The sequence below is a fragment of the Myotis brandtii genome, unplaced genomic scaffold, assembly GCF_000412655.1.
Source record: "Myotis brandtii unplaced genomic scaffold, ASM41265v1 scaffold471, whole genome shotgun sequence".
Classification (NCBI taxonomy): Eukaryota; Metazoa; Chordata; class Mammalia; order Chiroptera; family Vespertilionidae; genus Myotis; species Myotis brandtii.
The window spans coordinates 2034096-2048724 of record NW_005367989.1 but is presented as its reverse complement, the minus strand read 5'-3'; the positions used below and the strand labels follow the sequence as shown (position 1 = coordinate 2048724).

At 37.2% G+C, this 14629-nt stretch overlaps 1 protein-coding gene across 8 annotated transcripts in view; it reads left to right on the top strand.

Moving 5' to 3' along the window:
* SMAP1 (small ArfGAP 1) overlaps nucleotides 1-14629 on the top strand; it is an 87448-nt gene that overhangs the window by 2626 nt on the left and 70193 nt on the right. For 6 of the 8 annotated variants that reach the window (XM_014547354.1, XM_014547352.1, XM_014547349.1 and 3 more), the window contains exons 1-2: nucleotides 2325-2347; nucleotides 5957-6090. In XM_014547354.1, the coding sequence (XP_014402840.1) occupies nucleotides 2332-2347; nucleotides 5957-6090 (150 nt within the window). In that variant the 5' untranslated portion in view covers nucleotides 2325-2331. Of the gene's footprint in view, nucleotides 1-2299; nucleotides 2348-5956; nucleotides 6091-14629 lie in introns of those variants that run through there. The other 2 variants (XM_014547356.1, XM_014547348.1) reach the window with 2 other exon arrangements.

Below are 14629 nucleotides of genomic sequence, written 5' to 3'. Positions count from 1 at the left end.
CACAGATCCGGGTCCTGGACTGCGGACAGCCTCCCGCGGTGCCCCCCGCCTGGCAGGGTCACAGATCCGGGTCCCAGACCGCAGACAGCCTTGCCTGCTGCCGCCTGCCTTCAGTATGCAAATTAGCCGCCATCTTGTTGCTTCAGGGTGGGGGTCCCCACTGGGGTGCCTGGCCAGTCTGGGTGAGGGGCTGAGGGCCGTTTTCAGGCTGGCGGGCGACTGAAGCTCCAAACCTCTCCTTTTTTTCTTTTTTTTTTTATTCTGGCATTTATTTACCTTCTATGCCTGTCACTGGAGCTGAGAGCTGGCTTTCTCTCTGAGGCTCGGCTGCTGAAAGCAGGTTTCTGGCCTTTGTTTTCTGTATTCGAAACAATGTTGCGACTCCAGCTCTGAGATCCCGGCTGACTGACAGGAGGTTTCTGGGGTTTTGTTTATCTTCTATAAATGTTACAATGTTTCCAACTGAAGCTCAGAGGCTGGCAAGGCAGGCGGGGAAGGTTGGAGTCCTCTGTCACTGAAGGAAGCAAGCCTCCCTGTTCGCATCAGCTGCCTGGCTGCTGGCCGCCATCTTGGCTGACAGTTAATTTGCATATCTCCCTGATTAGCCAATGGGAAGGGTAGCGGTCGTACGCTAATTACCATGTTTCTCTTTTATTAGTGTAGATTAATACTTATCAAGAGCTTACTCTGTGTCAGATACCATGGCTTCATGCCTGATATTTCTCTTTATCTCAAGTCCTCCACATCTTGAGATCATTTGCTAGTGTCTTCTCAGCTTCAACTACTAGTTCTGCTTGCCATTTTTCCATTTCTGGTAAAGGAAGGAAAAAGCAATGATATTTCATGCCTACATTTAAAGAAATATATACAAGTGTTTAAAAAACAGCCTTATTGAGGTATAATTTATATACTCGAAAATTTACTTATTTTAAGTGTATAATTTCAGTGATTTTAATGTATTAACAGAATTTTGAAACTATCACCATGTAGAATTTTAGAACATTTCCATTATTACACAAAGATTTCTCATGCTTATTTGCAGTAATCCCTCCCTCTTCTACCCCCATCACATAGTACAGGTTCTTTTGCAAATTTATAGTTAAATTTACAGTTTGGAAAACATATTTTCATGGGTTGTTGCTTGCTTCTCTTGGTCCTTCACAAGTGTACCTAATCCATAACATAGCTGACTGTGAACAATGAAAGGCTAGTCACTTTTGGGTAAAGAACAAAAGGGCCTTGTGGTAACAAAATAGAAAGAGTGTCTTCTGGTTTCATGCTTGATCCTGGACAATATTTTGATGCAGGTAGCTTCTCTTTCAGATCCTTTTATTGCTTTGGTGTGTACACCCTCTGGGCACCCTGTGATGCTGCTTTTTGAATTACCCTTTACATCCCAGTTAATTTTGTCCTCCTCTTCTCCTCTGTTCCCCCTTGAACAAAATTCTCTATCTTTTGCTATTTCTTTCTCCAACAAATAAAACCAAACCAAATCAAATCTAGTTTTACTGCCTCTAACCTTGTGTATTATTAGGAAAGAGATAAAGTGAATTTATGATAATTTGGGAAGGATTGGTAATTCTGGAGAGATGACAATTACTTGTATTTTTAAATCCTTATTATTAACCTCAACAATTATCCCCCCCCCCAGTGCATGAGTTTTGTGCATTGGGCCTCCCCCTCCCCCCCGAGTGCACGAAATTTGTGTGGGGGCGGCGGGGGGTGGGGGGGGGCTCAGCCTGGCCTGCACCCTCTTGTAGTCCTGGACCCCTCGCTCCTAACTGTCCGTCTGCTCGCTCCTTACCACTTGGCTTGCCGCTCCTTAGGGCTCCCGCCACTGCCACTGCCGCTGTGCTCACCATCCATGAGCCTGGCTTCTGGCTGAGTGGTGCTCCAGCTGTGGGAGCACACTGACCACTAGGGGGCAGCTCCTGTGTTGAGCGTCTTCACCCTGGTGGTCAGTGCGTGTCATAGTGATCGGTTGTTTTGTTCATTCTGCTGTAATGGTCACTGGGCTTTTATCATATACTAGTAGATGATTCATCCTTCAGTAAACCTCATTTTCCACTTTCTACAGCGCTTTTGTAGCTTGAAACTACCTTTTATCTCTATTTGGAAGTTATTAGTCATTTGGTACTGATTTTAGGTGCATATATATCACACTTGGAAAAATATCAAATCAATATTTAAATAAGAGAAACCTAGCAGTAACCAGGTGCTGCAATGATGTAGTTTCTGGCTATAGCATTATACAGGGTGTCCCAAAAAAATGTATGCATACTTTTTTCTTAAAGCTCAATTGATGTTTCTTTCTTTTCAGGACCCATTAGAATGAATAATTGTCAAAGTGCGTATACATTTTTTTAGACACTCTATAGCAGTGGTTCCCAAACTTATTTGGCCTACCGCCCCCTTTCCAGAAAAAATACTACTCAGCCCCTGGAAATTAATTTTTTAAAAATTTTAATAGCAGTTACTCATCGCCCCCAAATGCACCTGTGGCCATCACCGCCTCCCTGGATCGCTGCAGCGCCCACCTGGGGGTGGTAGCGCCCACTTTGGGAATCACTGCTCTATAGTATATTTGAAACTACTCAGGGTGGGAGGGGCACTGTACATTTTACTTAGAATGTACCTTGTCCTTATACCTTATCCAGGTTTTACCTGTTATAACTGGACTTATCTTGCAGTAATCACTTCAGATGCCACTATCTCTACAATGCTTGCATTAATATCCCTTGCCAACATTCATATTTTCTTCTTCTATGCTCCCCCATCATTTGCACTATTGTATGTAGAGGGCACAAAGGTGTGTCATATTACATATAAGTTGATAAACCTGAGAGAGAGAGAGAGAGAGAGAGAGAGAGAGAGACAGACAGAGAGACAGACAGACAAGGAGGGGAAATGAGAGGGAGGGAGGGAAGAAAGAGAGAATAGATGGACTCGTGGTAGGGTTTTTCACCTAAAATTTGACTAGGTTTCACCAAGTTGTTTTTTAAGAGATTATACCTATTTGTATTTGGCTTGGCCTTTTGAGTTGGAAACTTTATGTTTATGGTCTTTTAACAGCATTTACTTGTCACAGAGTAGATGAGTACTCATTGAATAGTTTGGTGAATGAAAATTAGGATTTCATGCCAATAATTACTAACTGACTACCTTGTTGAGCAGCTGTTATCAGGGCAATTTTAGGTAAATTTATGAGACTAATTTTTTAGAGTGGATAATACATTTGTAATTTCAGTTAGGCTTTTAAAAAGTTATTTTTAGGGGTTCCTAAGATATGATAGCTATATTCCAAAGAAAGAGGCATTGACAAAATTACATTATTATTTAATTTGGTCAAAAGTGATTAGGACTAAAGTCTTCTATAAGTGATAGCAATTTTTTTTCCTTTTAGCAGCTAATGAAATGGTTTTTATATCCTTCAATTGTTTAAAACTTAAAACATCACCTAACATCTATGTATATAAAAGTCTAAGTAACCGTCTGACTGGCAGCTATGACATGCAGTGACCACCTGGGGGCAGACACTCAATGCAGGAGAAGCTGAACTGCGGTGACTTGCCAGTGGCGGTTCTCGGGTGACGCACACTGAAACCAGAGAGGAGGGAGCCCGATTCCAGGGTGCGTCACTCGAGAACCACCCTCTCGAAATCCGGGACCCCTCGGGGGATGTTGGAGAGCCGGTTTCGGGCTCGATCCCCGCAGGCCAGGCGGAGGGACCCCACTTGCCGGAGGGACCCCTCTCACTCTACAGACGCCCTTCCAGTCGCCCCTCTCACTCTGCAGACACCCTTCAAGCTGCAGGGCTGCCCCAAGTGCGGTCTGCCGGGGAGGGACCGAGGGAGGTTGGCTCCAGGGCGTGTCTGGCCCATCTCGCCCAGTCCCTCCCTGCTCTGCTGGCCACCTTCTAATTAATTTCCTTTCAATGTGCACAAATCCATGCACCAGAGCACTAGTTCAATTATATTTAGTTTTTGCTCAATAGTAATGTCCCATTTTTTTTGTTACTGCTAGCATTATTGTTGTACATGTTCTTTATACATTTTTATCCCTATATAACCTTTGGTTATTGTAAAAATGCACCAATGTATTGTGTGCTAAGCTTTTTACCTGCATTGATAGTCCTGACATTATGCAAATGATGCTTTCTGCTTAATTCAATTATTACATCAGGAAAACTGCTCTAGAGAAAAGTCTCCATTCGTATTTTGCTCTGCTCCCTTAGCAGATATTCTGAGGGAGTTCATTCTATTTTATGAATAAAAATGAAGCCACACTTGAAATGCCTTGAAAATCTTTTGTTTTCCCATTCTTGATTCATTGCCTTTTTGGGAATTGTTTTTGAGGAAAATTAAGATATACTTGTTTTACAGATCAATATAGAAACTTCTCTAGAGTAGAAAAAGTATTGTATTTTGATTTTCCAAATTTCTTAATATGATACTAACTTATATGTAAGTTGTGCTTTAAAATGTTCAACATATTTTTCACACAAGTCTCATCTAAGTTTTTGAGGGCAGCCAATCCTAACTGTTTATAGGTGAGAACCTTGTTCTCAGTGTGTTCCCTGCCCAGCATAATTTATATAGCTCAAAGGTGGCAGAGTAGGTTGACAGCACAAAGTCTTTTGGCCTCGAATTTATTTTGACACTATTAGCAATGAAACAAATATTTAAATAGAGCATGTCCCAGATGTTTGTCACTTTTTAGGTGTCATTTCTAAATTTAAAAGTAGGATATTTTAGCATAAATTGTATATGCATAACCTATCGCCTAAGGAATTTGGGAGAGTATATTTAGTTTTACTGCATCATAATTACTAGTTTTAATCTCATTTTTTAGATTGACTCTGACCTTAATATAAAAAGTATGTGCTTAAAACAGAAGTCTAAATTTTTTTTAAAAGCTTGATTTTTTAATCCATATCTCTTACTGTATATGTTTTTATAGTCAAACTAGAGGTCCGATGCACAAAATTTGTGCAAGGCAGCCCTGGCTGCCTCGGCCGGCTCTCACAGCTCCGGCTTCATCCGGAAGGTCATCCAATGGTTGTTCTGCTGTTCGGTCTAATTAGCATATTAGCTCTTTATTATATAGGATATTAGCTCTTTATTTTATAGGATGATTCCTATAAATCTGTTATTATAAGCCTCTGACTATTTGACACAATTTCCAGATATTTTTATTTTTCCATTTTTACTTTGTTATACAGGGAATATGTAAAAATAGTCATAAGAACATTTAAACTTAGTAAGAAAAAACATTCAAAGGTATGAAGAATAGTAAAGCTTCTATTCTTGTATACTTATGTGAGTTTCTCTACTGTGTTTTCCAGAATTTTTTGAACATGATCTAAAGAACTAACATTTTATAGCACACCTTACTTCATCTGTTAAGTTTTTAAATCTCAGGGTCATATTGGAGATTCATCTGATATAAGGTTTCTGGAGCCAGTCCTTGTTTCTCACACTTGCCAACACTTAATATTAATAGATTAAATATATTCTGTAAATTACCCATTCATATCTTTCTGTCCATTTTTTTTTATTAGGTTGGTTATTCTTACTAATTTCTTAGGTTTATTTTTAAAAATCTCTTTGATTTTTATTTGTTAGTAATCTTTTAAGAACTTACTTTTTACTGTGGGATGTTACTACTCCTGGTTCAAATATATGGAATGAAAAACTGTCCACATGAATTGATTAGATTTGGTGGAAAGTTTCTAGTAAAGCAAAATTAGTAAACCCATTAAGGTTCTTGAAGGTTGATTTGTAACCTTTCAGTACAGCCATGACACATGTCTTCTTATCAATCTGCTGCTGGTGTCATTTGAAAATTTGAGCATGTAAATTCTGTAAGCCTTCATTATAATTGTATTAAAAAACACAGAATGATGTTTATGTGCTGTCATGATATTTATTTTTCTTTGTTTCTTCTCCCTAATTAGGTCCCCGATGGGCTTCCTGGAATATTGGTGTGTTTATTTGCATCAGATGTGCTGGGATACATAGAAATCTTGGGGTTCATATATCCAGGGTCAAGTCAGTCAACCTAGACCAATGGACACCAGAACAGATACAGGTAAACATTTTCTTATGATAAATTATTAAAAATATTTAAAGTGAATTTAAAATCTTTAATCCTTCTTGCATTTAAGGATTTATATTGAAACTAAAGGCCTGGTGCAAGAATTGGTGCACAGGTGGGGGCCGGCCGGGGGGAAGGGCCGTGGGTGGTTGGCCGGCTGGCCCCACCCCCAATTGGGGGGGGGGGGCTGATTGGGAGGGGGGCCAGCGGGGGGAGGGGCCACAGGCGGTTGGCTGGCCACCCGGTCCCCTGGTCAAACTCCTGGTTGAACTCCCGGCCAAACTCCTGGTCGAGGGGACAATTTGCATATTAGCCTTTTATTACATAGGATGGCCCTGGTTGTTGTGGCTCAATGGTAGTGTGTTGACCTGCACACTCTAGGGTCATGGGTTCGATTCCAGGTGAAGGTCCCATGCCTGGGTTGCAGGTCTGATATCCTCCCACCCCCAAGGCACACGTGGGAGGCAGCCAATTGATCAATCGATGTGTCTTTCTCACATCGATTTTTTTTCTCTCTTCCCTCCCCCCCTTCCCCTGCCCCTCCCCCCTCTTCCACTCTTTCTAAAAAATCGATGGAAAAAATATCCTCACACCTTGGGTGAGGATTTAAAAAAATAGATTGAAATGTAGTGGGTTGAAATAGTACGTGCCACATTTAAAATATGTTATTTCAATTGTCATTGGCAGTGTTTTTTTCTTCTAGGACTGTAGTAAAGCCAGTTTATATAATCTATTTTTATCTAAAATGTTGATTTGGAGGTATTTAAAAAATGAATTCCTTTTCCTTGTGTTGATGAAATTTGCCCTCATAATTCCATAGTCTGTTTTGTTTTCCTGTCAGTAGAGGGAGCCTGTGTAAAGATAAAGAACAAACCACCTCTAGCATAAAAACTAACTTTGAGTATTTCCCTTCTGTAGAGAGGTGTTCTTGATTTTCACAGGGCCTAATAGTTAGAAGGCAGCCCACTTAGCAGATGTTCTAATTACTGATCTGGACTTGTTTTGAATGGTTTAGCTTTGTTAGAGATAAGTTCATAATTTTAAGGGTTTGCCATTTTTCCAGTATGACAGTCTTAAATTCTCAAAATCATAATTTCTAATCCATAAGGTTGATTGCTGGTGTAAAAACGATGATTTCTACTGGTTTTATTTTATAATTCACAGTGAAATTATAGTACTTTTTCTTATACCCTTTTCAAAGTACTTTAAGTTAGTATGAAGACTAAATACACAAATATATGTAGTTGAACCTTAGTGATATACAGTCCTCCCATCAGAAAAAAGACCAAAAATAACACAAAAATTGGCAGGAATGGGGTGATAAGAGTAGAAAGAATAGAATACTCTGGGGAGTGGGTTATTTTTAAAAAGATGGTAATTTGGTTAAAGAAAGTAAAACTTCTATATTGAAGACATATTTATACCAGAGTAGATTCTAGAGGTAGCAAAGAATTAAATATGAAAAAAAATTAATCTTAAAAGTACTCAACGGAAAAAAAAAAGAGTAGAGATCATCAGGCTATAAAGGCAAGCATAATTTATTTAGTTCCGTTTTAAATAAAGTTTTGAGCTTTTTACTAGCTAGGGCATAAAATAAAATATTATACTTTATATATTTTCAAGATCCTTGAGGAGAAAATTGACCTGTTATATCAAGGAAGCAGAGCTTTATGAACATTTCACATAAGTTAATGTTCTTTTTTTGTTAATCCTCACCTGAGGATATTTTTCCATTGGTGTTTTAAAGAGTAGAACGGGGGTGGGAGAGGGAGAGAGAGATCGATTGGTTGCCTCCCACACATGCCCCCACTGGGCCAGGCATCGAACCTGCAACCCAGGTACCAGGAATTGAGCCTGTGACCCTTTGGTGCTCAGGCTGATATTCTAACCATTGAGTAATACTTGCCAGGGCAAGTTAATGTTCTTTTTAATATTTCTGTAGTAATTGTGATAACAGATTTCATTACATTGTTTCTTAAAGTTGTCTTTAAGAAAATGTGAAGTATAGCTTGAAAATGTAACTTGGTGTTTATAATGAGTTATGGAAGTAAAAAGCATTCAAAACCCGAGTGTATTTATTGTCTTTTTAATGGTTTATTCCAAACCAAGGACAAAACATGAAATCCCTGGACAATTCAGTTCTCCAGAAATAATATTTTTCTCAACTAGAGTGTTGAAAGGAGTTGAATAGCTGTTCTTTCCATATAGCTTAGAGCAGAACTTCCCAGTCATAGGGCTGCAGTTTACTGATTTTCCGTGGAATAGGTTACAGGTATACCACAAGATACTACTGTATTATTAAAAATGTAGGGATTTTGAAAACAATTATTAAGTAATATACAGTCTTTGAAATTGTATTTGAACACTAGTCATATGGTTCCAACTGTCAACTTCCTGAAATAATTATTATTTTGGAATGTAAGATTTTGGTTAGTACTTGTCACCAGAGAATGCTCTGCATGGCTCCATATACCACAGAGCTCCTCTTCCAGGTGTTCTTTGATGAGAAATGTGGTTAGGATGTACTTATTTAAAAAAAAAAAATCACATTAGTAGACAATAAGTTTTACTTAAAAAAAGAAAAATGAAAAGAATAGAGAAGTCTAATCACACAGATAGGTATCCAGTATTCTTTGTAAGCAAAGCCCAAGTTGTTCCTTAAAAATTATCCTGGAACTTCTGTGCAGTATAGATGCCCCCAAGGTTCTGTACCATAGAGCACAATCTTTATTTTAGCCTAGAAAATTTCAAGGCAACTGATTCTAAAAAGACAGTAGAACAAAGTGATTAAGAAAGTTTTTCCTAGACTGCCAGAGTTAGACCTGTGTAGTTAGAGGTAGATACTTCATGTGTCTGTTTCTTCATTTGTGAAATGGGAATAGTAATAGTGCCTACTTCTGTCGGTTGCTGTGAGGATCAAATTAATATTGGTAAGGCATTTAGAATAGAACCTGGCATATTTTAAACACTCAATAATGTTAACTTGTCAGTTATTAGTAGTATTAGTCCATTTGTTTATTATGTATAAAACCCTCAGTATTGCTGCCTTGAATATCTTTCCAATCTTGAGCAGTTTAGCTTTCTAATGAATCTTTTGTGATGAATTGGTTGCTAAATGTAGTACTGAGTAAATAAATAGATTCATTGTGTGATATTATTGAGTGTAAATGAATATTTGTGAAAAATAATTTATTTTTAGTAGTATTGGATGTGAAGGCATTTTGAGATGAATAGTTAGATAATCATATCAGTTGTCTATTGAGGTTGTTCCTTATTTAGATTTAAGCATATCATATTTCCTGTGGTGGAGATAATATTTCATAAAATCTAACTCTATTTATACCATGGCATTTTGTTTTTAAAAATTGAGGTGTAGTAATAGAACAATTTACAGATATAAGTGAGTTTTATATGTTTTGGCAAATGTCAGGACTGTGTCACCTACAGCCCATTGAAGATATACAGAGCATGTCCATCACCCTAGAAAGTTCCTTTGTGCCAGTTTCTAGTCAAGTCCCTCAGGTGAAACCATTACACTAATTTCTATACTCTTAGGTTGCTATATATTGGCATTTTTGTCTTTTGGAGTTGGTTTTTATTAACTCTCTTAATTCACATTGTGGGAAGTAAAGATTACATGTGACTTAGTGCTCCTTATTCCTATGATATTTTATAAGAATTTCCTTGTCATAAAAAATGCTTGGGCAGTATTTATTTGTAGAAGAGAAATACTTCTACTGCATATAGTTTGCCCCTATGTTTTCCCCTCCCACCACCCCAACATTTCATGAAAATAATGTTTCAAAGATGATACTTAATTTTGGTTAGTTTTCTTTAGATCTTTTATTAATTAATGTAGAAATGTGATTTAATCTCTGAGCCCAGTTGAGCTATTAAATAAAAACGTTATTTTTTTGTGTTATTCTGTAAAATGTAACTACTAAAGTTTTGCCTCAAGGTTTCTTATCAACTGGTATTATATGTATAACATTTTAAAAAAAATATATATTTTATTGATTTTTTACAGAGAGGAAGGGAGAGGGATAGTTAGAAACATCGATGAGAGAGAGAAACATCGATCAGCTGCCTCCTGCACACCCCCTATTGGGGATATGCCTGCAACCAAGGTACATGCCCTTGACTGGAATCGAACCTGGGACCCTTTAGTCCACAGGCTGACGCTCTATCCACTGAGCCAAACCAGTCAGGACTGTATAACATATTTATATAGATGTTGTTTGTGTGAAAGTAAGTTCTTAGGGCTTGTACCATATCATAGCTATGTTAGAATTACTGTATGCTTATTTTTAATAAAAAATTAAGTTATCTACCAAAACTTATTTTAATTTTTATTAGCATTTAAATGCAGTTACTCACCTTAAATTTTAATCAAAAATTTTTTTAAATGTGGTTCATGGTCAGATTAAATGTCTTTATTGGATTTATTATTAGGTGCTTCTCATTTTTTTGGAAAGGACTGATTTTTTAATACTTTTATAAATACTAGAGCTTTAATTTTGTTTTGTACAGGTTCATTAACCCCAAGTCTTTTCATTTTTCCTCATTGTTTAACAACTCGTCTTTATTAATTTTCATTGCCTATATTGAGGAGTTAAAATGAAGAGTATTTTTATTGTAGAGAAATGTTACTTGTGGTCTCCAGTTTCTTAGCTCACTTTGTGTAGAGTCTCATAAATATTGCTGCCAAATAAAACATCTTGGTGAGACTTTGTCCATTATTGCAAGTATACTTCATATTAACTTTTGGACCACTTTTAATGCATTTTGTATCTATAAATCTTTTAGTAATCTTCTCTTGCAGGCTCTTTGTTTATTACTTATGAGTGTCACTTATTGATATAGTACTTAGTGTTTTCTTGGGAACACCAAGGCCATACAACTAAAATTCATTCATTTAAACTTTTAAAAAAATATTTTTATTGATTTCAGAGAGAAAGGGTGAGGGACAGAGAGATAGAAACCTTAGTGATGAGGGAAAATCATTGATCGGCTGCCTTATGCATGCCCCACACTGGGGAATCAAACCCACAACCTGGGCATGTGCCCTTGACTAGAATCGAACTGGGGACCCTTTAATCCGCAGGCTGACACTCTAACCACTGAGCAAAACCATCTAGGGCCATTCATTTATAAAATATATTTTGGGGATATTTACATTTGTAATTGTCCAGTTTCCTTAGGCATGTGATTTTCCTTAGTGAACTTGTCTTCAACATTTTATAGGCGTTTTTACTCCCTCTTTTCATATCTTTATCATTTTTGCTTTAGTTTTGACTACATTTTGGGCTAGAAGGGTTTTTTTTTGTTTGTTTTAAAAATATGCTTTTATTGATTTTAGAGAGGAAGGGCGAGGGGTAGAGAAATAGAAACATTGATGAGAGAGAAAGATATCGATTGGCTGCCTCCTGCATGCCCCCAACTAGGGATTGAGCCCGCAACCCTGCCATGTGACTTGACCATAATCGAACCAGTAACCTCTTGGTTCATGGCTCATTGCTCAACCACTGAGCCAAACCGGCTCAGCCAGAAGGAAAGGTTTTTTTAAACCCTGCTCATTTTACTTCGTTGCTCATTCTTTTCATAATAGTAGCTGTCCTCACTACTTCTCACAAAGTTCTTTCAAAGTTCAAGTGAAATAGCAAACGTAAGTGTCATTGCTTTCTATAGGGGAAAACAAAAACTGTAGAACTCATAGCACTAAAGCTCTGCCTCCATAATTCATACTGACAGCACAAACCAAGGTATGCAAAGCATTGTTCACTTGGAATAGCTTTACAGCTCTATTTACTAGTAAAACATGACAAAAGGCTGGAACCTGAGCATTGAGTCTTTAACCAAGAGTAGGTATCAAGAGCAAAAAACTGTCCTGTGTCAGTTTTTCTATTGATTGGGTGACATAAATTTACTAACACATTCAACACAAGATAGCTTTTGAGCACAATATGTTAGGGCAGTGGTCGGCAAACTCATTAGTCAACAGAGCCAAATATCAACAGTACAACGATTGAAATTTCTTTTGAGAGCCAAATTTTTTAAACTTAAACTATATAGGTAGGTACATTGTTATTAACTTAATTAGGATACTCCTAAGGCTTAGGAAGAGCCACACTCAAGGGGCCAAAGAGCCGCATGTGGCTCGCGAGCCGCAGTTTGCCGACCACGGTAGGGACTAGCTCTTGTCTTCCTTTAGCAGTTGAATTCCTTAAGCAAGGTCTTTACCTGAATTTTCATTTCTTCACCTTACTTTTCTCTCTACTAACTCATTTTTATTCCCATCATTCTGCTAAGTTTGCACTCACCGAGAACACTAGTTATCCCTAATGGCCAAATGAACCTCTCCATCCTCCTTCCTGCTTTATTGAACCACTGCTGTCTTGAGCTTTCTCTTTATAAAAGATGCTAAAGTTATTATCCTGCATCTTTTATTTTGTTTATTTAGTTTCTGGGGTTGTTGTTTTTTATTATGTTTCTACTTTTCCCTCTTACTGGAGATTTTCTACAGTTTTATCTTTATCTCTTTTACTCTTTCATTTACTGTCACACATTCAGTTGTTATGTTTTTGTGGACATGGGTTTTCCCTCTTGTTCCAGTAGTGACTTCTGCCATGAGTTTCAGATCTTTTTTTAAGGTTGCCTGTTGGAGACTTTTGTTCATGGATTTACCATTCTTAAGAAACCTTGGATAGATATCCTTGGCATGAAGTAATTGGTAGTTTTCTCAGGCATCTATTTTATGTGCATGTTCTATGAGGCTGGAGTTAGCCAGTTAGGTTGATTCTATGGCACTGAAATTTGAATATGACTTTACATTTTTTACTTATTTTTGTATATTCAGTAACTCTTGTGAAGTAATTATAAATCTTACTGCTTTATGAAAAATGCTTGGCAATTAAGCAAAGACAGCTAGATGTTAATGCAATGATAGAAGTTAAGAGAAAGGAATAAATATGACCACACGTGGATGGTGTGTATGTGTGTGTGTGATAACATTATGCATTTGAGTAGAATAAGGAATAGAATATCAGAATTAACTGTTGCTTTATGGAATTATCAATAAAACCTCTGTATGTTCCATATGGAAACAGGAAAAATAATTTATGAAATTGTTTCTTTGTGAGAAATTCTGGCTCCAGTCATAGTTATTAATGGTAGATGTTGGTTTACTTGCGACTTGACAAATCTAGGATGTAGATAATTATCTGGTTGTCCAGACTTTCTTATTTTTAATGTCATTGTTCCAGTTAATATTAAAAGCTTGTAGTGTTCTGTGGTTCTTCTTTCTTTCTTGTGCCTCAATTCCATCAGTTCTTAATTTGTTCATTCCTTGTGTTGCTTTTCATTCTCATTTTTCCTACCATATCTTAGGTTTTAGCTTATTTCTGATGCTCCTATCACTGTCACTATTCATGTATTTTACACACCACATACAGAATAATCTTCCTGGAACACTGCTTTGATAATTGTACTTCACTCCTAAGAGATTTGCACTGATTCTCCTCTGAGAATCATATTTTTTTTTTTTAGTTTTATTCATTTCAAATGGGCCGGATCCGGCCCGCGGGCTGGCGTAGTTTGCCCACGGCTGTTTTAGCTTATTTCTGATGCTCCTATCGCTGTCACTATTCATGTATTTTACACACCACATCCAGAATAATCTTCCTGGAACTGCTTTGATAATTGTACTTCACTCCTAAGAGATTTGCACTGATTCTCCTCTGAGAATCATAAACATTTTATTGTCCTTAAATAGGTAGTCAAATACCTCTGCCATCTGGTTTCATCCTGTGTCTTTGACCTTACTCCAGATGCTTTACAACATAGAGTTTTGGCTGTATAGAGACAGCTCTTCCTGTTGAAAAAAATCTGATGGTGTGTTCTTGTTTTTTTGTTGTTGTTGTTCTGCTGTCGTCCTTGTTGGAAATTTCTTTTTGCATGCAATTCCTTCTATAAAACTAAATTCTTCCCATTCTTTAAAACCCAGCTTAAATTCCTACTCTAATAAAATCATCTTCTGAGTATAGGTTGTGCTTGATTATATAGTATATTTTATTTACCCTTGTACATGTTTATTGAGTTAATTGTAAGCTTCCGGTAGCTAGAAACTTCATCATATGTGTATTTTTTAGTCCTTGTGATGACTACCACAGTGCTAGCAACACAGTATGTGCTTAATTTTTTTTAATGACAAGCTAATAACAATCTTTGATTTGCTATAATTCTGTGAGATAATGCTTGCTCTCAATAAATGGAGAGAATGGAAAAAACAAACAATACACAAAAAAACAAACATTTCCCTCCACTTTATTATGCATTTTATATATAGTGTTTTTTTTATTTTTACTTTCTTGAACTCTGTCCTTTTCTCCCCATTTTCTACATACTTTTTTCTTTCTTTTTTTTTTTTTATAAAATCTTTATTGTTCAGATTACATTTGTTCCTCTTTTTTTTCCCCCCATAACTCCCCTCCTCCCAGTTCCCGCCCCACCCTCCGCCCTCACTCCCCACCCACTG